This window comes from Zootoca vivipara, chromosome 8 (genome assembly GCF_963506605.1).
Source record: "Zootoca vivipara chromosome 8, rZooViv1.1, whole genome shotgun sequence".
In the NCBI taxonomy this organism is placed as follows: Eukaryota; Metazoa; Chordata; class Lepidosauria; order Squamata; family Lacertidae; genus Zootoca; species Zootoca vivipara.
This window is the reverse complement of record NC_083283.1, coordinates 1740808-1767125: the sequence shown is the minus strand read 5'-3', so window position 1 is coordinate 1767125 and position 26318 is coordinate 1740808. Positions and strand designations below refer to the sequence as shown.

The window sequence follows — 26318 nt, the reverse complement described above, 5'->3', positions numbered from 1 at the left end:
CGAGCAGGAAACACCATCAAAGCATTCTTGACATATGCCTGTCAAGCCTCTGCTTAAAGACCTCCAAAGAAGGAGACTCCACCACACTCCTTGGGAGCAAATTCCACTGCCGAACAGCTCTTACTGTCACTCACAAGCTCCTGGAATGCCGGGCTACGGGCGGAAGCAGCTCTTTGCTCGCCTCTGGGTATCTCAGAGTTCACTGCCTCATCAAGACTGCACATGAGTCAACAGTGTGATGCAGCAGCAAAAAAGGAAAAGGGGGAAAGGCTAATGCTCTTCTAGGCTGCATCAATAGAGGTCTAGTGGTACTTGAAGTCATAGTCTCACTCGAAGATGATTCAGTGTCTAGAAGCCAAGCCTTATGAGGAATGATGGAAGGAGCTGGGTATGTTTAGCCTGGAAAAGAGGTGACTGAGAGGAGATAGGAGAGCCATCTTCAAATATCTTAAGGGCTGTCCCATGGAAGATGGAGCAAGCTTGTTGTTTTCTCCTGCTCTAGAGGCTAGGACTCCAACCAGCGGCTTCAAGTTACAGGAAAGGAGATGTCAACTCCACCAGGAAGAACTTTCTGATGGTAAGAGCTGTTTGACAGTGGAACAGACTCCTTTGGAAGTTGGTGGGCTCCCCTTCCTTGGAGATTTCTAAGCAGAGGTTGGGTGACTAAACAACAACAACAATGTTTTGCAGGGGGTTGAACTAGATGACCCTTGGGGTCCCTTCTAACTCTAGGATTCTAAGTATCCATGAGGACTTGTCTCCTGGGTTAAAGGAGCAGCCTTCATCTACAAAAGTGCAGAGTTGGGCAAGCTGGCACCTTCCAGATATTTTGCACTACAGTGGAACCTTGGTTTATGAACACCTCGGTTTATGAATTTTTGGTTTACGAACGCCGTGGACCCATCTGGACCGGATTAATTCACTTTCCATTACTTTCAATGGGAAAGTTCGCTTCAGTTTACGAATGCTTCAGTTCATGAACAGACTTCCGGAACCAATTACACCCATGCTTCGGGTTAAGTACGCTTCAGGTTGAGTACTCCGCGGACCCGTCTGGAACGGATTAATCCACTTTCCATTACTTTCAATGGGAAAGTTCACTTCAGTTTATGAACGCTTCAGTTTATGAACAGACTTCCGGAACCAATTGTGTTCATAAACCGAGGTACCACTGTACTGCTCCCATCAGCCCCTGACCAAACATCTGGAGGGCATTGGCTTGGCCAAAGCGGACTCTTACTTTTGCTCGGGATTCTTCTCCAGTATCTCGAGTAATCTTTGCTTAGCCTCAGACTCAACCCAGAAATGCATAAAACAACCCAGAGAGAGTGACGGCATCTCACCGGCGGGGATTCCAACCCCAGGGTGGGGGGAGGCACGCAGGGCAGGCCACTCACCAGGTCAGCGTGAGAAGCACCTTTCTCCTGCTTCCTCCTCTTCATCTCGTCTTGGTAGAGCTGCAGGGACATGCCGTGGTCGCACTGGTGCCCTGTGCTGTGCTCCTGGGTGGGAGATACAAGGGAACATGGCATCCGATGGGACCCGTGCAGTTACTAGGCAACCAGCAGGAGTTCAATCCCTGCTCATCAGCTGATGAGCAGGAGGTTAAATCCTGCTTTCTGCAGGGATCAAGTAGGCACCCCAGTTCCCCGCAAGATTGAACCCTGCTCATCAGCTGACATCACCCACCCATCAGGGAGGGTGATGTCAGCTGACGGAGAGGTGAGCAATTTTTTTTAAGGACTCGCTGGCCACACTGGGTCAATATTGCAGTGGTGGACCCTGGGTTCTCAAATTTCAGCAGCACCCTGTGCGGCGCTAAAATCCCTCTTGCACTCTGTTCCACAGCAATGTTCTGGTGCCCCCTGCAGCAAGGCGCACAGCTACCCAAAAAACACCTCTGCGGATGGGCCTGCAAGCCACAGGCTCCTCACTTCTGCCCCAGGTTATGGAGACAGCATTGTGGGCGGTGCCGAGCAGAGGGGGTGCCAAACTGAGAAGATTGAGAATTGAGAAAATCCATTTGTGGGTGCCAGATTTTGGCCTCGCTCAGGGTGCCATATTCCCCATGGTTGCCAAAGTGCGCCCCCGCCCGTTCCCTTCCTCCTCCCCACGGCTGCCAACACCTAGCAGCCGTCTTGGCGAATGTGGACCGGTAAAAGACCAACGCACCTCGTCGTCGTCCGAGTGCCCCAGGAGGATGAAGAACTTTTCGAGGAGGAAGAAGAGGTAGAGCCCCCCCAGCACGGCCAGTAGCTTCCACAGGACATTGTGGCCCTCGGCTCCGTGGGGGTCGTGGGAGTGGCCCTCGCCGTGGGAGTGAGAATGGAGACCCAGGAACTGTGGGCATGAGAGTGGAAGCACAGCTTGGTTTGGGGCGCGAGGCAGAAGCTTCTGAAGGCCACCCATCCCTGCGATGAGCTGGTGTCTCCAAAACGTGCTGCACTACAACTCCCATCCACACCAGCACCCACTATGGCCATGTGATGCTGACCGGAGAGCCGCCATATTGGCTGGGGGCTGATGGGCATTGTAGTATAGCACCAGCTGGAGGGCACCAGATTGGGAAAGGTTGAATTGCGAAAGGAGGGACATTTTTAATCACATGGGGTGGACTTGCCGCAAGGCAAAAGCTTACTGGGAAATGATATATAATGCATTAAAGAAAATGTTTAACAGTACATTTGTGGGAAAAACCAGAGGCATTTCTGTTAGGTATAGTAGGGAATGAGATCCCAAAGAGAGATATAAAACTGTTTATGTATGTGACAACAGCAGCAAGAACTCTTTTAGCCCCAAAATGGAAGCAATGGGAAATTCCATCGCTAGAAGAGTGGCAGACAAAGATGATGGACTATGAAGAATTGGCGAAACCAGCGTGATCAAGCTTTCCAAACAGACTGGAGTAAACTTGTACAATATCTGGAGGACAACTGCAAACAATTAACAACACTAGTAGGTTTGTCATGAGAACACTTGCAATGTTAAGGATTTGTACCTTTTTAAATTTATTTAAAAATTTGTGATTAACGGAAGGAGTGAAATGTAAATAATGTACAAATGTTCTAGTTCCAGGTAGGTAGCCGTGTTGGTCTGAGTCGAAGCAAAATAGAAAAAAATTCCTTGAGTAGCACCTTAAAGACCAACTAAGTTTTTATTTTGGTATGAGCTTTCGTGTGCATGCACACTTCTTCAGATACACTGGAAACGGAAGTGTCAGACCCTTATATATATACAGAGGGTGGTGGGGGTGGGTGGGAATGGGTTTACCACTCCCATCAGCCCATCACCCATTCCCACCCTGAAGGATTTTTTTTCTAATGTACAAATGCTATGAGATAATAATGAATAATGGAAACCATGAGACGGGAGGGAGGGACGTCGAAGCTCGATTCAGCAAATGTGTAATGAGTATAATAAGGATTTGTTTAAAGGTGATAAAATCAAAACTTAATACATATTTTTTTAAAAGGGAAAGGTTGGATCGCGTGCAGCCGTGCACACCTGCATATGGATGCTCTTGCCAGCACACCCGCCCAGAGAGCACAGCCTCAGCCCCGCCAGAAACAGCCCCACCCGCTGTGTGAACTGACCGTGGGGATGAGATGGAGCATGGCATCCCCGGTGAGGGATCCCACCGCCAGGCTGACGAAGAGCTGGATCACGTACTGGTAGGCGCTGATGCAGGTGGTGCAGAGAAGGACCACGATGCCAAACAGGGCACACAGACAGATCAGCAGGGTTGCCAACGAGCCATAGATGTATTCTGGAAGAGGGCAATGAGGAGTTGCGGGGAAAGAGTTAAAACGTTTCAGAAGATGACATTGTACGTTTCTGAGCACAATTCAAAGTCTTGGTGCTGACCTTTAAAGCCCTAAACTTAGGCCCAGTAGACCTGAAGGAGCGTCTCCACCCCCATCGTTCAGCCCGGACACTGAGGTCCAGCTCCGAGGGTTTTCTGGCGGTTCCCTCCCTGCGAGAAGTGAGGTTGCAGGTAACCAGGCAGAGGGCCTTCTTGGTGGTGGGTTCCACCCTGTGGAATGCCCTCTCATCAGATGTCAAGGAAATAAACAACTATCCGACTTTTAGAAGGCAGTCCTGTTTAGGGAAGCTTTTAATTGATGAATTATTGTATTTTAATATTTTGCTGGAAGCCACCCAGAGTGGCTGGGGAAACCCAGCCAGATGGGCGGGGTATAAATATTATTATTATTATCATCATCATCATCATCATCATCATCTTAAACTATATGCCTAACATATGGGGCTTGACTATTGGTCAGCGTAAATGGATTCTTCGGGCCCTTACATCTGCAAGAAGATCAATATTAATAATTGGAAGGATAAAGATATTGCTCCCTTGGATGAATGGATAGATGGCAGGACATCTCTTGCAACCCATAAACACATTGCTGTCAGAGGAAGATTAAAGGTAAAGGTCCAGTCATGACCGACTCTGGGGTTGCGCGCTCATCTCACGTTACTGGCCGAGGGAGCCGGCGTACAGCTTCCAGGTCATGTGGCCAGCATGACAAAGCCGCTTCTGGCAAACCAGAGCAGCACACGGAAACGCCGTCTACCTTCCTACTGTAGCGGTACCTATTTATCTACTTGCACTTTGACGTGCTTTCGAACTGCTAGGTTGGCAGGAACTGGGACCGAGCAACAGGAGCTCACCCCATCGCAGGGATTCGAACCGCCGACCTTCTGATCGGCAAGTCCTAAGCTCTGTGGTTTAACCCACAGCGCCACCCACGTCCCCCCAGAGGAAGATTATGCATGGACAGATTTAATGCTGTTATCAAAACCATTGTGAACCATGAACCAATGTATATTGAGGGAAACAATAAGCTTATCTACATAAACATCTACAGTACTACATAGTTATGTAACCTTTTTATTGTTATTTTGTTATTGTTGTTTTCCTCTGTCCTTTAAAATGTTTTTTACGTATCCTTTTTCTTTCCCTCTTTTCTTTCTTATTTACTTTAACTCACTAATACTCTCAATAAAATTTAAATCTTCGAAAAAGAATGACACAGGGAAAAAGAAATCTGTTGAAGCACTGCTGGGCAGAGAGACATGGAGGCCATTGGGAGTGACAGAAGTTTATAAAATTGTGTGTGACACGGAGAAAGCGAATGAAGTTTTTCTCCTTCTCTCCTAACTCTAGAACCTGTGGACCTCCAATGCTGAAAGTTGGAAGACGCAGGACAGATAAAATCATGCAGCGCAGTTAATCTGTGGAACTCACTTCCACAGGAAGCAGTGATGTCATCCAACCCTGTTGCTGGAAACCACAGGAGGGGATAACACTCTTGTTCTCGAATCCTTCCAGTAACTGGGATTCAGAAGCATTATTGCCCCCGATCATGGTGGCAGAGCCCAGCCATCCTGGCTAAAGGTAAAGGGATCCCTGACCATTAGGTCCAGTCGTGACCGACTCTGGGGTTGCGCGCTCATCTCGCATTATTGGCCGAGGGAGCCGGCGTACAGCTGCCAGGTCATGTGGTCAGCATGAGAAAGCCGCTTCTGGCAAACCAGAGCAGCACACGGAAACGCCGTTTACCTTCCCGCTGTAGCGGTTCCTATTTATCTACTTGCACTTTGACGTGCTTTCGAACTGCTAGGTTGGCAGGAGCTGGGACCAAGCAACAGGAGCTCACCCCGTCACAGGGATTCGAACCGCCGACCTTCTGATCAGCAAGCCCTAGGCTCTGTGGTTTAACCCCCAGCGCCACCTAGCCATCAATAACCCACTCCTCCTCCATGAATTTGTGGCTATCCAGATTGTGGCCATTCTGGCCTCTTGTGGGAGGGAGTTCCACAGTCTAACTATGCATCGTGTTAAGAAATGCTTTCTTTTATTCACCCCAAAGTCCACAAGCAAGATCAGGACTCTCCCCGCTTGCAATTCCCAGCTGCTGAAGGTAGAGCAGAGCCATTGCGGGAGTGGAATGTCTTTTAGCCCCTTTCATGGCACGGCTCTCTCGTCAACTGGGAGTCCTACACAGAAGCATCCTGAGGAGGACCTTAGTCCCAGACCTTTAACTGGACAGGTTCCTACAGGAAATCAGCAGCTTGTTTTCTAATCGGCTTAAGAGACCCGTTCCTATTTAAGGGTGGGTGGACTCACTCTGCGCAGTGGTGAGCCGCCCATCGGCAGGGGCATTCCGGGGGGCAGAGCAGGCTTTGCTCAGCTGCTGCTGCACCAGCGCTGGGCTCACGCGGCTGAAATCGGGGCTGGAGATTCCTGCGCCTTCGTCGATCCCGTAAATCTCAAACAGGTCACTGGGGCTGAGGCAGACCTGGAAATAAAGACATGCCCCCCAGATGAGTGAGCCACAGGGAGATCCGAAGGAGACCAGTTGCCAGGGAGAAAGATTGTTTTCTGCTGCTCCAGAGAAGCGGACACGGAGCAATGGATTCAAACTACAAGAAAGAAGATTCCACCTAAACATTAGGAAGAACTTCCTGACAGTAAGAGCTGTTCGGCAGTGGAATTTGCTACCAAGGAGTGTGGTGGAGTCTCCTCCTTTGGAGGTCTTTAAGCAGAGGCTTGACAGGCATATGTCAAGAATGCTTTGATGGTGTTTCCTGCTCGGCAGGGGGTTGGACTGGATGGCCCTCGTGGTCTCTTCCAACTCTACGATTCTATGATTCTAGAGGATAAATCTATGATTCTATGATTCAAATGGCCCCTGTCACCATGCCTTTCGCATCCATTTGATCTGTAGCCATTGGAACCAGGCAATTCCTGTTATGTGTTCCGTGGTCTGTGTTTGCCTGAGCTTGAGTCTGGACTAAGGATTCTGAGCTCCTGTGTTCTGATTCGATATGTCCAATCACAGAACATTTCAGGATTTGGGCCTCGTGCCATTGGCCCTTGAACTCTGAGTCGTGATTTGCAGCTTGGAAGTTTAGACAGCCAATCACGTTGGGAGTGGGAGTGGCCCAGGCTTTCAGGAATGTATATAAGCCGTTGCTTTGCCCCTGGCTCCCAGTTATGTAGTTCGATAAAGGTTCTTGCTGTTATCACTGGGCCTTGCCTCATGGGAACCCACCTACACTTCAATTCTAGAACCATAGAATTGGTTGGAAGGGACCCAAGGGGTCATCCAGCCCAGCCCCCCACAATGCAGGAATTCTGTCACACTTGACACGGCAAAGAGGTTCCCTTGCTGATTTCTACAGGTCAGCTGGCTGCGAATGGCATAGGAGCAGGCCAGGCCCAGCTTTTCCTGGTCAGATGGCAATCCTAATGGACAGACACACAAATGCACACAGACCCCTGGCTGTCGCCTGGCAAAAACACAGCTAGAATCAGAGTCCTGTTCTCAGTTTCTTGCCTAAGCGCAAAACAAAACACATGGAGTGGGAAAAGAATTTCATCATCTGCTCCTGGGCTCTGTCCTTCATGAGAAACTCACCTGTTCCCAACATCCCCTGATGCATGGAGGACAAGGCAACACCCCCCTCCCCCTCCACACCAGGTGGAAATTAATTCGGTTTTTATTTAAAAGCATTTTTGTGCCCGCCTTCATCGCGTCAGACTTTCATCAGACTTTTTAGTCAAATCCTCCTTTCCCTTGTGGAACATGGAGAGAAGGAAGGAGCCTCGGACCACTGCTGGGAAACCAACGAACAACATCATCATGGTTGCTATCTAGCAGATCCATAGGTGCCAACTCCCTGGGTGGCTGAGCACCCACACAATTCCCCACGAAGGGGCCAGGCACCCACAAAATTATTATTTTTTAATAATAAATTTTATTTTACAACACTTCTAAAAACAACAACATTCAAACCAAATTTTTAAAACTTATTGTAAGAGAGAGGGCTTGCAGAGAGCAGCCCACTCTGCTTACTTCCATCAGATGGGAGAGCAGCAGCAAGTATGGGAGTTTAAATCAGGAACAGGAAGGGTTAAGACGGGTCCAGGGCTCTGCAGAGTCCTGGTGGCTCAGCTCCAGGTTGGTAGCAGGGAAGCAGGGGAGGAGCTAGCTTCAGCAGGGGCTGGAAAGGAGGGAGTAAGTAGAAGGGCACCTCAGGAGCCTGGTTTGGGACCACAGAGGACCCATAGAGCAAGGAGGAGGGGCGTTTGGATGCCCAGTCTTAAAAGGGGGGTCAGAGCCCATGAGACGCCATTGTGGGCTTCTGCCCCATGCAGAGCAGACATGATTTGAGACATCTCACCACTGTATATAGCATGCACAATAAAACTCTGAAAATCCAGAGGATGTGTGGAGTGCTTACTCGGGAGTAGCCAACACCCATCTGTGACACTTATATTTAGGAATTAATTCCTAAATATAAGTTTTTAAAAATAGAAAATGAAAGTAAGATTTAAGCAGAAAAATATATAGGAAAAAAAACAAAAGATAAACCCTCAAACATCCTCTTTTCAACATCATATTCATCTCACATATTCACAATAAACAAAAATAAAGACTTCCACCAACCACACAACACTTCTCTTCAATTTCATCTCTTCTGCATTTCTGCATTTCTTTATCTTCTCAAATCTAACCTTATATATTGTAAAAATCTCTGTTCATTCCCTTTTCTCTTCACAAAGTCATTCCAAACTCAGCCAGATATTCACCTTTGAACCTTGTCTTTTAAAATATTCATTCAGACATTCCCATTCCTTTTTCACCTAATTTTTTTTATTTATGTCTTACTATGTCCGTTAATTTAGCTAACTCCAAATATTCACATAATTTACCCACAAATTTTGTTGCCAGGGCCATGCACACTGCATGGCACCCACAGCTCCGGGCACCCATGGTTGCAGGGCCAAGCTGGCACTCCGGAGCAGACCCTACCCTTGAACCACCAAGGGGGTCTCTCTCTCTTTAGATGTTTGTGATGGGACAGAAAATGCTCCTCACCGTATCCCAGACGTTCGCGTCCTGCTCTCCCGTTCCAGGCAGACTTCGCCTCCGCCGGGCCACGTTCTTCTCCGTCTGGTTTCCAAGGTGGTCCATTTCCTCGCCATGGTGATGGTCAGTGTCATTGCCGTGGTGATGGTCCTCATGATCACCATGATCATGAGGATGGTTGTGCATGGCGCCCTCGTCGTGCGCGTGGTCGCCGTGAGGGTGCTCGTGCCCAGGTTCCCCGTGGTCGTGTCCTGCATGGGACACCTTTGGACCCACTTCGAGCTGATCCATCAGCTTGGCCAAGCCTGTTGCAAACACAGAAGAGGTGTTGCCCTCAGGATCTCTGCCAGGATCTCACCAGATGCCCTCAGGATCTCTGCCAGGTGCAATTACCACCAACCCAACTCCTTGAGCTCTTTGCACGCTCTCTATCAAAGATTTGCGGAGTTGGTGGCAGCAGTACCAGCAGCCAAGGACTTTCAGGTTCATAGCCTGCAGCTGCGATCCTAACCCCCTACCCCCCTTACCTGGGAATCAGGCCCATTGAATTCAACAGGATTTATTTCTGGGTGGACATGGACTAGAGAGATTGCACTGATAATTTTACAATAGCACTCTCACAGAGTCCCCAGCTGAGCTTTTGACATTTGTCTGTTGCATTTTGTAGCTACGCCACACCCAGGTCTATTTCCAAAGATGGATAACTAACTCACGGAACTTGCTGCCGCAAGCTGATGTGGGGGCCACTAACCCAAGGACTCTAACCAAGGGCTTAAAGGGGCAAGGAAGGAGATTCCAACTAAACATAGGGGGAAAGTAAGAACTCGTTTTCTGCTGCTCCACAGCGCAAGACCCGAACTGATGGGATTCAAATGACAAGAAAGGCAATTCCAGCTAAACATTAGGAAGACCTTTCTGGTGGAATGGGCTCCCTCAGAAGGCGTTGGATTCCCCTTTGTTGGAGGCTTTTGAAGCAGAGCTTGGACGACCATCTTTCATAGACGCTTTAGCTGAGATTCCTGCATTCCAGGGGGTTGGACTAGATGACTCTTGGGGGTCCCTTCCAACTCTACAGTTCCCTGATTCCTCTGCAGGGGGCCCAGAGGATCTGCTCCTAGATAGCCCCTTCCCCCAAGAGCTCAGAGTAATAGGTGCAGGTGGCAGAGCTGATTTGTCACCTCCCCCTTCCCTGTCCCCCCTCCTTTTCCAAGAACTCCAGGAGTAAACTTTAGAGCAGGGGTCAGCAAACCTTTTCAGCAGGAGGCCGGTCCACTGTCCCTCAGACCTTGTGTGGGGCTGGACTATATTTTGAAAAAAAAATATGAACAAATTCCTATGCCCCACAAATAACCCAGAGATGCATTTTAAATAAAAGCACACATTCTACTCATGTAAAAACATGCTGATTCCCGGACCGTCCAAGGGATGGATTGAGAAGGCGATTGTGCCCCTGAAGGACCAGGTGCGCAGCCTGGGAGTCATTCTGGACTCACAGCTGTCCATGGAGGCGCAGGTCAATTCTGTGTCCAGGGCAGCTGTCTATCAGCTCCACCTGGTACGCAGGCTGAGACCCTACCTGCCCGCGGACTGTCTCGCCAGAGTGGTGCATGCTCTAGTTATCTCCCGCTTGGACTACTGCAATGCACTCTACGTGGGGCTACCTTTGAAGGTGACTCGGAAACTACAACTAATCCAGAATGCGGCAGCTAGACTGGTGACTGGGAGCGGCTTCCGAGATCACATGACACCGGTCTTGAAAGACCTACATTGGCTCCCAGTATGTTTTCGAGCACAATTCAAAGTGTTGGTGCTGACCTTTAAAGCCCTAAATGGCCTCAGCCCAGTATACCTGAAGGAGCGTCTCCACCTCCATCATTCTGCCCGGACACTAAGGTCCAGCACCAAGGGCCTTCTGGTGGTTCCCTCGTTGTGAGAAGCCAAGTTGCAGGGAACTAGGCAGAGGGCCTTCTCGGTGGTGGCGCCCGCCCTGTGGAACGCCCTCCCAACAGATGTCAAAGAGGAAAACAACTACCAGACTTTTAGAAGACATCTGATGGTAGCCCTGTTCAGGGAGGCTTTTAATGTTTAATAGATTACTGTGTTTTATTTTTCTGTTGGAAGCCGCCCAGAGTGGCTGGGGAAACCTAGCCAGATGGGCGGGGTATAAATAATAAATTATTATTATTATTATCCGGCCCCCAGGCCTTAGTTTGCCTACTACCCATGCTTTAGAGCCATCTGCACTTCAAGGATTAATCTCACCTGGGAACAAAGCTCCCCACCCAGAAACAGGACCTGCCACCCACTTGGAAGTGTGTGAAAAATGAAAGGCAGCCCAGCTCTGTTTCAGGACGGAGGCTGAGCTGGATTTGCCCAGGGCCACACCTGGCGTCCAGGGGAGAGGCGAGGCCACACCTTAGATCTCATCTCCATCAACACAGAGAGAGACACAGATGCACACATCCTTCTCAACCCCAACCCAGTGCTGGCGAAACCCCCCAACACAGGGGGTTGGACTAGATGTTCCTCAGGGTCCCTTTTGACTCACAAATTCTATGACTCTGTGATAAGGCAGATGGCTCGTTTTCAACAGACACAGAAGCAGGAAAGTCACGGAGCAAACTTTCTGCCTGTCTCAGGACCAAATCGACTCCCCTCCCCTCCCCTCCCCGCCCAAACCCTTGCCCACTGCCTTCCTCACCCAGCACCACATTCCCCAACAGTGGGGTGAAATTACCTTCCAGGGTGAGGTTGTGGGTCTTGTTGCCGTATCGCCCAAAGATGTACTCCACAAAGTAGTCCTCAGGGGGGAGGGCATGGAAGCAGCCCCCCGCCAGGGCATGGTAGCCAACAGCTGCCAGCACCCGCCCAGCTGGGTCCGAGGCTACTCGCCTGGAGATCCGTGCGCTGCTCTCCAGGATCTGGTCCACTCCTGCACAGGGCTGGGAAGGAAAGGAGAGCAGGTCAGGCGACAGGCTGAACCTCTGAGGCTGCTCAGCCGAGCAATTTATTTCAAAGAATCCTAGAATTTTAGAGCTGTGAGGGACCCCCAAGGGGCATCTAGTCCAACCCGCTGCAAGGCAGGAAGCACAGCTACTTATTTGTGCTTTATTTTGTAAGCCACCATGACAGCCATGGCTGAAGAATGTCTAGCGATGTACTTAATTTAATGGCGAGACAGAGGAATAACAGCGGGTGGCAGTGAAGGAGGAGAGGACGTGGAAAAGGAACGGAAGTGTGGGAATTTAGCGATGGGAGCAATAAGAAAAGCCTGTGTGTCTTGAGGCTTTTCTGTCTTAGCAATGAGGACTAGAAAGTTGGCCTTGTCATATTTAAATAGTGAAAAAGAAATAATTCCGTTTTTGGGGGAAAAAGAAAGGATTATGCCGTTTGCAGACCTGAAGATTTATTGTGGGTCCGAGAAAGTGCCTGCACCTTTAAGAATTGCAGTCTTTCGACATCTTAGTGCCGCAGTCCCCTTTGTGCAACTCCAAGGGTGTGTCTGTGCACCAGCTCGTTTTTGTACGTGGGATGCTTAAAATAGCACGTGGTTTTCAACGGGAAACTTTTAAGGCCAGATGATTAACAGTAGAGAAGACTAGCGCTGCCAACTCTCCCCTCCTTAATTATAGTGCGACAGACAGATATTCAACAGGTAAAACTTTACCCCATCAGCAAAAGACAGGAAAAGCTTTAGCTGTCTAATTTCCATGCCACCGTGCAGCTCTTACAAGCACAGGAGGCAATGGCAGGGCAGGGGGAATGCTAGCATTTTAATTAAAGGTAAAGGTAAAGGGACCCCTGACCATTAGGTCCAGTCGTGACCGACTCTGGGGTTGCGCGCTCATCTCGCATTATTGGCCGAGGGAGCCGGCGTACAGCTTCCAGGTCATGTGGCCAGCATGACAAAGCCGCTTCTGGCAAACCAGAGCAGCACATGGAAACGCTGTTTACCTTCCCGCTGTAGCGGTTCCTATTTATCTACTTGCATTTTGACGTGCTTTCGAACTGCTAGGTTGGCAGGAGCTGGGACTGAGCAACGGGAGCTCACCCCATCGCAGGGATTCGAACTGCCGACCTTCTGATCAGCAAGCCCTAGGCTCAGTGGTTTAACCCACAGCGCCACCTGGGTCCCTTACACATTAAGCTACACATTAATTATAAACTTATTAAAATCTTACAGTGTATAGGGAAATGTTTTGCTCTGTATCACCACCCTAAAACTCATGGACATCCCTCGAAAGTGAATGTTGTAAGATTCAGGACAGACGAAAGGAAGGCCTGCGTTCCACTGCGCCCACTTCACCTGTGGAACTCCCTCCCACAGGAGGCTGGGATGGCCGCCAATCTAGATGGCTTTTAAAGAGGATGGGACAAATTCATGGAGAAGGAGGGGGCTATCAGTGGCTACTAGCCAGGATAGCTGTGCTCTGCCTGCACAACTGGAGGCAGCAATGATTCTGAATCCCAGTTGCTGGAAACCTCAAGAGGGGAGAGTTGCTCTAGTGTTCGAATCCTGCTTGCTGGTTTCCCATTGGGGCATTTGCTTGGCCACTGTGAGAACAGGAGGCTGGGCTGGACGGGCTGTTGTTGGCCTAATCCAGCAGGCTCCTTCTTATTGGGATGGGAGTAGATCTTGCCAGTAGATCCTTTCGCAGGGGTCACCTCTCTTACCTCATGTCTTTCATTTTCCTGGATGTTTCTCTGAATGGCCCCCATCAGCTCGGCCACCTTCTTTTGATCAGGGCCAGCGGCAGAATTCCCCTCTAAGAATTCGCTCTGCAAAGTGCGGACCTTGGTCACCCAGTCTCCATCCACCACTGCCTGGCAAGCTGCCGTGGGGTCAGTGAGGTAGTAGACCAGGCCAGCGGAGAACGGCAACAGCTCCGAGGATGTGAGGTTGGCATCCCTGGGAGTTTTTCTCTTTGTGAGTGTAAAAATATCTGGAGCAGAGAGACACTGGAAGGGGGAAAGAGAGAGAGGAGGGGGACAGTTTGTTATTTCTGCACAGATTTTTTTATAGTCTTCACTATTGTGTTTTTTTAAAAATAAACCTGTCAGGGTTGTTAAGACTACTCCTGAGTAACGACCTACCACATACTTGTCTTTCAAAAGTCTTTATTGGTGCACGTTATTTACAGTGTAGTGAGCTGTTTCAGAATCCGACACTGCCCCTTTTCGCGACTTTGCCCAACATAAAAGCCTCGGGACAGTGAATCTCCTCCCCTTTCTCCTCCTCCTTAATTCCGGTGCCGGGGGGGGGGGAGGGTCTACGATCTGCTTTCTCCCTGTCCACCCTTCCCGCCTCTCTCTCTTCCCGCCTGTGGAGCAGGGGCTCTCCCATGCTGCCAGAGCCCTGGCACTCCTTCTCCGTCTCCTGACTAGCACCTTCAGACCCCGCGCTTTCCTGACTGCTTGGAGATGGACTGCTCCTGATGAGAGGGGGGGATTCTCTTTAATCCCTCCCCCGTACAAAACCCTATGGCGTTTGTTCGTTTTTCCTGTGCAAGCTGCCTAAATGATTCTGTTGATGGACATTTAATAATAAATAAATGACATTTGATGCAGAGTGCTGTGTAGCTCTGAAACTTGCACACGTTGACATGAAAATAAAAGAACTTTTTGAAAGTAAAGTGGCCTCTAAGCTTTGCGGCTCCTCTGAAACTTCTGGAGGGCACCTGGTTGGGGAAGGCTGGATCAGGCCAAGGATCCATTGCACCTAGCGTTCTGTTTCCTGCATCTATCAGCTGGATCAGGCCCTCTGAGATGCTGGGGACAGAACATAAATATGTGAACTTCTCCCCATGGGTGTTATCAGCACCAGATAAGAGGCGAATGACTCACGTGGGATTTGAACCCAGCTCTGACTAGGCCGCTCCGCCTGCAACTAGATGGGTCTGGATAGCATGGGCTGAGACAAACCATGGAGTCCTTGGCTCTTGCCCTGGTGCTGATAAAGGATTGCTGAGCTGTTTTGCAAAGCCTGGACAGGTAGCTTAGGAAGTCGCTAGTTGTTTGAAGCATTTTGAAGCTTTTCTATCAGGTCTGGTTGGGGCTGGATAACATGAAACACAGCCAGATGGGCAGGGTATAAATAAATTACTACTACTACTACTATTATTATTATTATTGGCAGAGGAACCCCCTTGCCTCTTTTTTAATTTAGGGCAAGAAAAAAAACAGACCCAGAAAACTCTGATCCCAAATGCCAGGGAAGTGTAGGTAGGTTCCCACGAGGCAAGGCGCAGCAATAACCGCAAGAACCTTTATTGAACTACATAACTGGGAGCCAGGGGCAAAGCAACTGCTTATATACATTCCTGAAAGCCTGGGCCACTCCCACTCCCAACGTGATTGGCTGTCTAAACGTCCAAGCTGCGAATCACGACTCAAGAGTTCAAGGGCCAATGGCAGAGGCCCAAATCCTGAAATGGTCTGTGATTGGACATATCGAATCAGAACACTGGAGCTCAGAATCCTTAGTCCAGAGACTCCAGACCATGGGTAGGCAAACTAAGGCCCAGGGGCCAGATCCAGCCCAATCGCCTTCTCAATCCGTCCCGTGGATAGTCCGGGAATCAGCGTGTTTTTACATTAGTAGAATGTTTCCTTTTACAGTGGTACCTCTACTTACGAATAACTCTACTTACGAATGTTTATACTTACGAACAGAGCTCCGTCCGCCATCTTGGATGCGGTGCAGATAGAATTTTTTCTACTTACGAATTTTTAGATAGGGTTGCTTCTACTTACGAATTTTTTCTCCCAATGCATTCCTATGGGATTCGACTTACAATTTTTTTCGACTTACAAATGTGCGTTCGGAACGCATTAAATTCGTATCTCTGGGTTATTTGTGGGGCTTAGGAATTTGTTCATTTCCCCCCACAGATAGTCCGGCCCCCCACAAGGTCTGAGGGACAGTGGACCGGCCCCCTGCTGAAAAAGTTTATTGACCCCTGGTCCAGACTCAAGCTCAGGCAAACACAGACCACTGAATACATAACACCAAACCTCCACTGCCTTCCTGGATATTTTCAGAAGAAAGAGCTCAGAAGTAAACCCTCCAGAAATCCAGAGCGGAGTCCCTAAGGCGGCTGGATGGCGCCCTGTACGCCTGCTTTCAGCCACCCTTGCCCGCATCAGCGAGGCCGAGAGGGGGGTCTTGTCCTCTGGCCAGCCCAGGACCTCCACACACAGAGCCCAGGCCTGTGCCCCAAAGAGGGGTCACTTCGGTTCTGCCAACACAGAGGTTTGGCTTCAACCCCGGAGGCATGTCTTGTCTAAACAAGGATGTTTTTAGCAGGCTCCAAAAGGAATGCAGCAAAGGCGCCTTCTCAATATCAATAGGCAGGGAGTTCCCAAGTGATAGGTGCTGTTTCATGAAAAGACCAGGTTCTTGCAAATGCGGAAGGGGCACTATGTGGGTGCAGGAATGCAGGAATTCTGTCACTCTTGACATGGCAAAGAGGTTCCTTTGCTGATTTCTACAGGTCAGCTGGCCGTGAATGGCATAGGAGCAGGCCAGACCTGGCCAGATGGCAACCCTAAGATTGCCCGAAGGGGATCTTGTTGCTTTTGATTATTACCCATCAATAAGTTCTTCTTGAAAGAGGTGGAATGTAGCCATGTTCCAAATAAATTCAACCTGTGCAGGTTTTCCGCCCCCCCCCCGCCCCCCCTGCAGTATCACTGCGCCTGCCGAAACTGCTATAGCTCTATTGTTCCAGGAATGGAATGCTTTCCTCCCAGTCCCCAAGGCAAGCATGCCTCAATTTGTGCCAAAGTGGGTGGCACCTCAGAGGAAGGTGTGCGTGATCACACCTGGAGCCTGACGTTCTCGCCAGTGTACTCCTGAGCGTGACGCTGGCAGAGAGTGTCTCTCTCAACCTGGAACACGTTCGACTTACGTCTGGGTGCCTGCATGTCTCTGCACTGTGAAATACGAGGCAGCAGGAGAAAATGCCTCTTTGCACAGTGCAGGGTTGAACTGTGGAACTCCCTCCCACAGGAGGCAGTGATGGTTCACAACTTGGGAGGGCTTAAAAAGAGGGGTAGACAAATTCACGGGAGAGAAGAGCTATCTATGGCTACTAGCTGGGGGCGGCAGCACCAGCACTTCCAAATGCCAGTTGCTAGAAGCCACGGGAAAGGAGAGTTTCTCTTGTGTTCGAATCCTGATTGCTGGATTCCCACAGGCATGTGGTTGGCCACTGTGAGAACAGGATGCCTGACTAGATGGGCGACTGGTCTCACCCAGAAGGCTCTGCTAATGTTCTTCAAGCAAACAGCGACACATAGTTCTCCAGTGAGTCTTCCCACAGCCTGCGCCCAGCAGGAATAGGAATTAAAGGGGAATCTGCAAAAAAAATATTTTTAAAGGATCTGCTGGGAGGAATGTCTAGAGCAGGCATCCCCAAACTGCGGCCCTCCAGATGTTTTGGTCTACAACTCCCATGATCTATAGCTAACAGGACCAGTGGTCGGGGAAGATGGGAATTGTAGTCCGAAACATCTGGAGGGTCGAAGTTTGGGGGTGCCTGGTCTAGAGGTTAGCATGATTCAACCTAGCAGTCTGTCTGCATCTGGAAATAAGATGTGGAGGTGACGGACAGGGGTGTAGGAAGGGGAGCGGTGGAGACGGTCTGGCCCAGGTGCCATCCCAGAGGTGGGGTGACAAAATCCCCCCATGGCGGATCACGCTGCCACGCCGCAATCAGACACCCCCCCTCCGAAGATCGCACCACCGCGCCGATCGCCTCGTGGGTGGATCGTCCCGCCCCGCCCCGTCTCTCTGGATACAGCAGCAGCTAGCTCTGTCACTGGTGACAGAGAAGAAGAGTCTGCAGGATCAGGCCAGCTGGTGAGGAGGGACAGGATAGAGACAGCATGGCAGAGTGATTAGAGCGTAGGACGTAATGTGCCTCACAGGGTTGTTGTGAGGGTGAAATGGGAAGGGGGAGGATCTTGTAGGCCACCTTGTGCCAAAAGGTAAGGTTGTTGCTGGCATCTGTCTGTCTCGAGAGACAATGGAGCGTGCCTCCTGGGGTGAAGTCAAACACTGCCTTAGCAGCACTGAAGTGACCTCTCTGGCATTTAAACCTGGGCAGTGTGTCTGGAAGTCCTGGGCTGCTCAGATGACAAGACACTCCACCCCCACCCATCCCTGGCCTTGCTGATCCAAAGGAAAGCGGAGCAAGACTTTTGAGGCCAGCTTGGCTGCAAGAGCTGCTGGAAGGAGGCATTCAAGGCACCATCCAACCGCCTTAGGGACTCCCCTCTGGATTTGTGGAGGTTGCAGTCTTTCCAACAGAAGGTTGCTGGACTCTGGCGCCAGCTGAGCCTCCAGGATGGTAACTAAGACAACCCAAACAGAGGAGGCCCTTTCATCCTTCTTTTGCAAAGGAATAGATCAAATGGGAAAGGAAGGGGCAGGACATCTGAATGCTTTTGATGTGCAGGAGATGCAAAGACCTTGCAAAATAAATGCATTTAAAAATGGGCATCATCCTAAACAGTTGCCACCTCCTTGATCCTGTTCCTAAACTAATCACCATAATAAAGGCATTTTCACACAGCCTCTGGGGTTTACCTGAGGGAGTGACACGGGTTTTTGCATTTCCTTCTAACAGGTAAAGAATTTCTGGTGAATGGAGACTTGGGGTGGGAACAGAAGTGGGAAGAAGACAGAGCTGATTATTGAGGGCAGGATGCAACTAGAAGTTATGTGCAAGCCATAGGCATTGGGGGGGCAGGGAGGGGCAGCTGCCCCCCTCCCCAGATCAAGTAAAACTAGGAATACTTAACTAACTGGCCAGTCACATCGGTTCTGCCCCCACCCCACAAAAGTCCTGTCCCCGACTCCCCCAAAAGAATCCTGACTGAGAAGGGGATACAATAGCCATCTGCAAATATCTGCCACATGGGAGATGGAGCAAGCTTGTTCTCTTTGAGGGCAGGATCCGAACCAACAGATTCAAATGGCAAGAAATGAGATTACAACAAAACGTTAGGAAGAGCTTTCTGGCGGTAAGAGCTGTTCAATAGTAGAATGCTACGGAGTCCACCAGAAGGTGGTGGACTCACCTTCACTGGAGGTTAGGTGGCCATCTATCGTGGATGCTTTAATTGAGATCCCTGCATTGCAGGGGGTTGGGCTAGGTGACCCCGCTTCCCTCTTTTCAAAGGCTGGCTCTGTGAAGATCTGGTCCCTGGGGGTTTTGACTTAGCCATTCTGTGGTCTGGTGCTTGGTTTCTTAAGAAGAAACGGTCTTGGGTCTCCTTTCTGCTTGAAAGCTGTCACTTTTGATGGGCTAACGCTGTTTTCTTCAACTCACGGATAGGAACAATCTGGCCATTCAAGGGAATTGACTTTGCGCATGATCAGAGCCATGCTTGTCCAGGATAGTAAGGTAAAGGTAAAGGGACCCCTGACCATTAGGTCCAGCCGTGACCGACTCTGGGGTTGCGCGCTCATCTCGTATGATTGGCCGAGGGAGCCGGCGTATAGCTTCCAGGTCATGTGGCCAGCATGACAAAGCCGCTTCTGGCAAACCAGAGCAGCAGTTGGAAACGCCGTTTACCTTCCCGTTTACCTTCCTGCTGTAGCGGTTCCTATTTATCTACAGTACTTGCATTTTGACGTGCTTTCGAACTGCTAGGTTGGCAGGAGCTGGGACCAAGCAACGGGAGCTCACCCCGTCACAGGGATTCGAATTGCCGGCCTTCTATCAGCAAGCCCTAGGCTCAGTGGTTTAACCCACAGCACCACCTGGGTCCTGCCACCTGTCCAGGATAGTAGTTGGGCCCAAAGTCTAATTTAAGTTCCAGAGATATCTGGGAGGAGAACCTGGAGGAAATCCATGCTTTCCTAGTCCCTACTTGGATGAACTTTTCTCTAGGCTCCACCTTCCCAGGGTCACGCTCCATCCCACCCCAGTTCCTCTGCAAAAATTTCTAAGAAGCTGAACAGCCTCTCAGGTGTTTTGGACTACTGCTTCCATCATGTTCTGGCTGTCGGTGATGAGAGTTGTAGCGCTAAACATCTGGAAGGCACCAGGTCGGGCCGCGGGGAGGCTGGTTCATGCCAAAAAAGGTGAAGCTCAACTTCTCCACTCTGCTGGCTGCGGTGGTGTCTGAGGTCGAACACAACTGCCAAGCCTTTTTTGCAGGTTGAACATGATGCAGCAAAGTGGCTTCAGCAGGAAAAGGAACAGAAGTCCTTTGCACTAACCCCATCACGGGGTGGAAGGTTCAAAGACGGAAGGAGCTAGGGAGAGCCTAGCTGCTGGATCATATGAAAGCTGATCTGATCTAGTCTGGCAGTCTGTGCTCGCGGTGGCCAACCAGATATCTGTGGGAAACCCAAAATCAGGATTCGAACTCAAGAGCCCTCTCTGCTCCTGCTGTTTCCAGCAACTAGCATTCACAAGCACTGCGGCCACCAACTGTGGAAGTAGAGCGTAGCCATTCTGGCTAGTCGTCCTCGATAACCCTCTCCTCATCCACGAATTTGTCCCGTCTTTTTTTAAAGCCGTCCAAGCTGGTGGCCATCATAGGGCTGGAAGACTCCCCTGCCTGAAACTCTGGTAGACAACGCATTTCCTAATTTCCTACTTGTACCAGGGAGGAATGGGGCCAGCCTAGAGTCTGGAAGTCTGTTAATAACTGACTGGATTCCAGGTGAGGCTGAAGGACCATTGAGAATTCTTACAAATATCGCCTAGCAAACTGTTCCAGGAATGTGAGACATGTCCTTCAGGTGACCACCTGCCGAGGGGAGGCATCTGGGCATTGCACCCTTTGCTGAAATTTCCTCATCTGCCCCATCGTTTTCCTGCACTGCAGGGGGTTGGACTAGATGATCCTTGTGGTCCCTTCTAATTCTAAAATTCTATGAGCTCTAACTCCGAGTTCAGGAGCACCTGCTGCTCTTTCAGCTGATACTGTTTGCGTTTTCTTTCTTCTTCCTCTTTTTGGGAAAGAACCTTTCATTCATTTAAGAGCATGCCTGTTCTTGGGCTGTCAGCTGTTCTGCCAGATCAGCTTTCTCAAAAATCAGATTCTGGTCCCAATTCATCTGGACTGAGCACCACCCTGCGATTATGCTCTTCTTAGACAGTCCCACGGATTCATGTCACCCCACCCTCACTTTACACACAACCTTACGGAAGCAGACGGTGAAGAAAACTACCTCTCTACCCTCTTTTTAAGCCACGTTCTGTGGCTTTGCATTGCATGGAGCCCACAGCGAAGAGTTGAGGGGATTCCTTCTCCTTCCTCAGGAGGGCAACTCCATACCTGCCAACAGTTTGCAGGCGAGAACAGGCCCCGTGTCAAATGTCCTCATTGCAGGGGGTTGGACTAGATGACCCCTGGGGGACCCCTTACAGCTCTGGGATTCTATGACCTTCCTGCCGCACCAAGGATCATCGCCAGCAGATTCACATCAATTTCTTTTTTTCTAAAAGTGCATCCAACACACATTTCAAGGGCATGGCTTCCCCCCAAGTACCCTGAGAACTGGGGTGTTGGGAACTGTAGCAGAAAACTATTGTTTCCAGGATTCTTGGAGGGGGGGGCAAGTCATGTCCACTTTAATATATGTTGTGGATCTGCTGGCAGCCATGTCTGTTCACATCAGTTTGGTTTCCACTGGTTTTAAAGCTGAAAGTGTTTTTTGGCTCTCTAGATCCATGATACAGCTGGGGGGGGGGGAACCCTTCATTGTCCTGCAACCTGTTATTAAGTGGTTCAAAGTGAGCCTCGCCAGCAGGTGAAATAACACACTAGGTGTTGCTGCGGTACCTTAAATGTCTACGCACAGGCATTTTACATGTCTCGCCGTTCTGGGCAAAATGCACCCTCCCCCCACAAAACACAGTTCAGAGGCGGAAGGGAAGGACAACTGGAGAAACTTGCACTGGGAAGTGTCCCAGTGCAGTGCAGGGGGTTAAAATGTGGGAGAGACCAGGGTTCGAATCCCCACTGAGCCAAAGCGCTCATTATGGTGGCCTTGGGGGCCGATCGCTGCCTCTCTCAGCCTAACCTACCTCCAGTGCCAGATTTACGTATAAGCTAAACAAGCTATAGCTTAGGACCCCACTCTCTCGGGGGCCCCAAAAAATTTAAAGAAAACAAACCTGGATGTACATTTCCAAAAGATAAGATTAAAAAACAAATAAATTAAAACCTACATACAGCAACGGTGTTTTGTGTTGTGCAGGCTCCTATTTGTTATGTGCAAATGGCTAGAGATACCTATGAGGTCCATAAATTACCATATAGCATATATTCAACACAAAAACCGGCAACAGTTTGTTGTTGACAAAGGACAGCTGGACATCGAAAGGGCCCCATTACCTTCAGTAGCTTAGGGCCTCATCAAATCTAAATCCGGCCCTGCCTACCTCGCAGGGCTGTTGAGAAGGGGCAGGGAGCCCTATGGATCGCTTTGAGCTTCTGGGATAAAAGGGGGGATATCAACGCAACGCAATGCAATCAATCACAACCGTAAGCTTGAACCCAGCACACCGCAAAAAACCAGTCAAAGCTCCCGTGGTTTGCCAGAGACTAATAGGAACGGGATTTCTCCCTGGATGCCTCCTCTCCCCACCCACCCACCCACCCTTCCTTCCTTCCTTCCATTCTGTACCCAAAGCGAGCGAGGCTGGAGGCATCCTGTCCAGGGTGCCTGCCTCATCCTTAGGACCTTTGAACCCCGGGTGGAGTTTGACCCAGGCGAGCGGGAGAAGACTGCACACCTGCCACCATCCTCTTTACCTTTTCACACGGCACTGCCTGGCACTGCACACGACCCACCGCAATATTTAACAGGGATTCCAGGGTGCCCTGCAGCAGAGCACCTTCCTCGCCCGACGCCAGGAGAGTCCGCAGCTCCAGCAGGGCCGGGTCCAGGCTGGCATCCTCCGGGCCGGGCCCTGGCATCGCCACCCCTGTGAGACAGAGCAGGACGACGGCGACGGCGGCTGCCCAGGGGAGAGGCGGCATGGCTGGGTTGGCCAGGGCAAGGCTCTCTTCTGGGACCTGCAGGAGACGGGCAAGTGTGCCTGCTGCTGGCTGTCTGGCTGTCTGGCTTCTCCAAAGAAAGGCTCTGGGGCAGGTGCCTAGGTGCTGTAGACTCTCGGCTGCCCTGCTCTGCCGCCTGCGATGATTGGCTCAGGGTGAGATTGCCTCAGGTTAACCATTCCACAGAACCTGTCCAGCTACGCAGATCCCTCACCTTGATAGAGGGGCAGGTCTTGGCAAGCAGAGGCAAAGGCGGCAGACCCTGCCTAATCTGAGCTCCTGGGTCACCAGGAAAAGAGGCAGGCGAGCAGCCAAGACTCCAGCCAGGGAGGAAATGAGCCAGCTTTAGGCTCCAGCTTCTTGCCCAACCGCCCTCATGAGCTCACCCACGGAACGTCCCCCTTTGGGGCGGAAGGGATCCTCCGCTGTTACCTCATCCAGGCCACAAGGGTGAGGATGAGGAAGGGGGGAGCGAGGCGTCCGGTGGGTCTTTTCACAAGTGGCGCTCATAAGATCCCCTTTCAGCCCAGAATGAGTCATTTTGTGTGTGTTAAAACAGGAATTGTCAAACGCTTTGAAAGGCTCCTGGCTGGGTTCCAGGACAGAAGGACATCTAAAGATTGTATAAAGTGTGTGATTTTTTTATTTTTATTTTTTTTGGGGGGTGAGCGTTTGGTTTGCGTGTGGATGTGTGTTTTTATTGGGCTTTCTGTAAACGGCATTAAAAGCTTTCCAGAGGATTAGTATTCCACCACAGCACATATTGAAAACAGAGTTTGGTGGCACCTTAAAGGTAAAGGGACCCCTGACCATTAAGTCCAGTCATGACCGACTCTGGGGTTGCGCGCTCATCTCGCATTATTGGCCGAGGGAGCCAGTGTACAGCTTCCAGGTCATGTGGCCAGCATGACAAAGCCGCTTCTGGCAAACCAGAGCAGAACATGGAAATGCCGTTTACCTTCCCGCTGTAGCGGTTCCTATTTATCTACTTGCATTTTGACGTGCTTTCGAACTGCTAGGTTGGCAGGAGCTGGGACCGAGCAAAGGGAGCTCAGCCCGTCACAGGGATTCGAACCGCCGACCTTCTGATCAGCAAGCCCTAGGCTCAGTGGTTTAACCCACAGCGCCACCTGGGTCCCTTGGTGGCACCTTAAGGACTGACAAATTCATTACAGTATCACAACCTGTGCCTTTAAGGCATCACAAAACTGTTGCTTGGTGTGTTAAGAGAGAGGGAAAAGATCCTCGCCAGAGGAAGACACTCCGCACATGAACTGAGTTAGTTTGCCTTTACAGTCATACCTCGGTTTAAGTATGCCTCAGTTTGAGTATTTTCAGTTTAAGTACTCCGCGGACCTGTCTGGAATGGATTAATCCACTTTCCATTACTTTCAATGGGAAAGTTCGCTTCAGGTTAAGTACGCTCAGGTTAAGTACAGACTTCTGGAAGCAATTGTGCTTGTAAACCGAGGTAACACTGTGCTTGTAAACCGAGGTAACACAATAGGGGAGGGGAGTGCTTTGCACATGCTCAGAGGGTATTGGCTCAAGGTGCCAGATTTTTTTTTCCAGTACAAAAGGGGGCAACGTCATACGGGAAATTTTAAAAGTGTAATTGCTTAAACCTCAAATGCAACATTTCAGGCGGTGTAGGTTTCTCATCTGCAGGGACTGCCGAAAAAGGGAGAGACTGAGACATTGCTCAGGAAAGCCGCCTCCAGGCACTGAACAGGAGACAGCGCTTAAACTAGAAGCGAAGGGTGACTTTGAAGCAGTGGGGCACCCATCCGGGAGGCTTCCACAGGTGCCATTTGGTTCCCGCTCCTGCGTTGGGAACACACTATTAAAAACAGCAAAATAGCTGGGGCTTTCTAAATAAGAAATTATGTCTGGTTATGATGTTACGAGGAACGGTTATGCACCTGCCAATCTGCCTCTCCCTCTCCCATCATTCAGCTTTGTTCTTCCTCCAAGCCCTCAGGGACTGAGCGCCCAGCATTCCTGCTCCGCCTAGCTTGCTCCAACCCCTAGAGGCCACAACCCTCTTTCCAGCTGCTGGGAATGAAACCCAGCCGTGATGACTCCTCTCCTTGCTCTTTCGCCACACCCCTGTCCTAAAGAGGACCCAGGAATGCCAAGGGCCAATTTCCTGGACTTTCAGGAGCATAAACAGCACATTCCTTGGCCACCCAGGGGCATGCCCCTCCGGCTGAAGTATCCAGACAGGCAGCAGAGAGGCAATAGGTAGGGTGTGAGAGAGTCAGTGCTGCCTAGTGGTTAGAGTGCCGGACTAGGACCTGGGAGAGACCAGGGTTCGAATCCCCACTTGACCATGAAGCTCACTGGCCAGTTGCTGCATCTCAGGCTAGCCTACCTCACAGGGTTCTCATGGACTTTCTCACTTAATCCCCACAACAACCCTGTGAGGTAGGCTAGCCTGAGAGGCAGCGACTGGTCCAGGGATTTACCTGGTAGAATTCACAGGTGTGTGTCTACTCTTCACCATAATTTTTTTAAATTTTTGCTTCGACTCAGACCAACACGGCTACTTACCTGTAACTCAGGATAACAGTCCAAGAAAGCTTATGCTGTGATAAATGTCTTTAAGGTGACACATGAGTCTGTGTTGATACCATCTCAGGACTATTTAATTGCTCATCTTCTAACATTGTGTATGCCATCAAATGCCAACTGTGCCCTTCAGCTCTCTATATTGGACAAACAGGCCAAACCCTACGCCAAAGGATAAATGGACATAAATCTGACATCAGGAACCACAAAACAGAAAAACCAGTAGGAGAACACTTCAATCTCCCAGGACATTCTATACAAGATCTCAAAGCAGCTGTTTTATTACAGAGAAATTTCAGGAACAGACTGGAAAGAGAAGTTGCTGAATTGGAACTCATTACCAAGCTTAAAACCATGGAGCCACCTGGGATGAATAAAGGCATTGGCTTCTTATCTCATTATGCATGATCAAGCTTTCTTTAGCGCCTCAGCCCTTGTTTTTTTTTCCCCCAGGACCAATTGCAGTCATCAGCAGTCGTCAACAGCCATCTACAGGTTTACCACTCCCATCAGCCCATCACCCATTCCCATCACCCCACCCCCCACCCTCTGAATATACATAAGGGTTTGGTGGATTCTGTTTCAGTGTATCTGACGAAGTGTGCATGCACACGAAAGCTCATACCAAAATAAAAACTTAGTTGGTCTTTTAAGGTGCTACTGAAGGATTTTTTTTATTTTTTTTATCCTGAGTTTCAGGTATATCTGCTTTGAGAAGAGTGTACTGTGAGCAGGTAGATAAGAAAAAAAACGGATAAGAGCAGAGACAAGAGTTAGTTGCGTAAGCAACAGGGGAATACACAAAACGTTTGTTGTTGGTTACGCAGACATCCT

At 50.0% G+C, this 26318-nt stretch overlaps 1 protein-coding gene across 1 annotated transcript in view; it reads right to left on the bottom strand.

Moving 5' to 3' along the window:
• Nucleotides 1-23254, bottom strand: part of SLC39A4 (solute carrier family 39 member 4) — a 34272-nt gene extending 11018 nt beyond the window's left edge. Inside the window, exons 1-8 of the mRNA XM_035125405.2 lie at nucleotides 22668-23254; nucleotides 13560-13844; nucleotides 11623-11827; nucleotides 8895-9190; nucleotides 6137-6308; nucleotides 3594-3766; nucleotides 2173-2340; nucleotides 1398-1502 (exon numbers count right to left, since the gene is read on the bottom strand). Of these exons, the coding sequence (XP_034981296.2) occupies nucleotides 1398-1502; nucleotides 2173-2340; nucleotides 3594-3766; nucleotides 6137-6308; nucleotides 8895-9190; nucleotides 11623-11827; nucleotides 13560-13844; nucleotides 22668-22895 (1632 nt within the window). The 5' untranslated portion in view covers nucleotides 22896-23254. The remainder of the gene's footprint in view (nucleotides 1-1397; nucleotides 1503-2172; nucleotides 2341-3593; nucleotides 3767-6136; nucleotides 6309-8894; nucleotides 9191-11622; nucleotides 11828-13559; nucleotides 13845-22667) is intronic.
• Between the last annotated feature and the right edge of the window lie 3064 nt (nucleotides 23255-26318).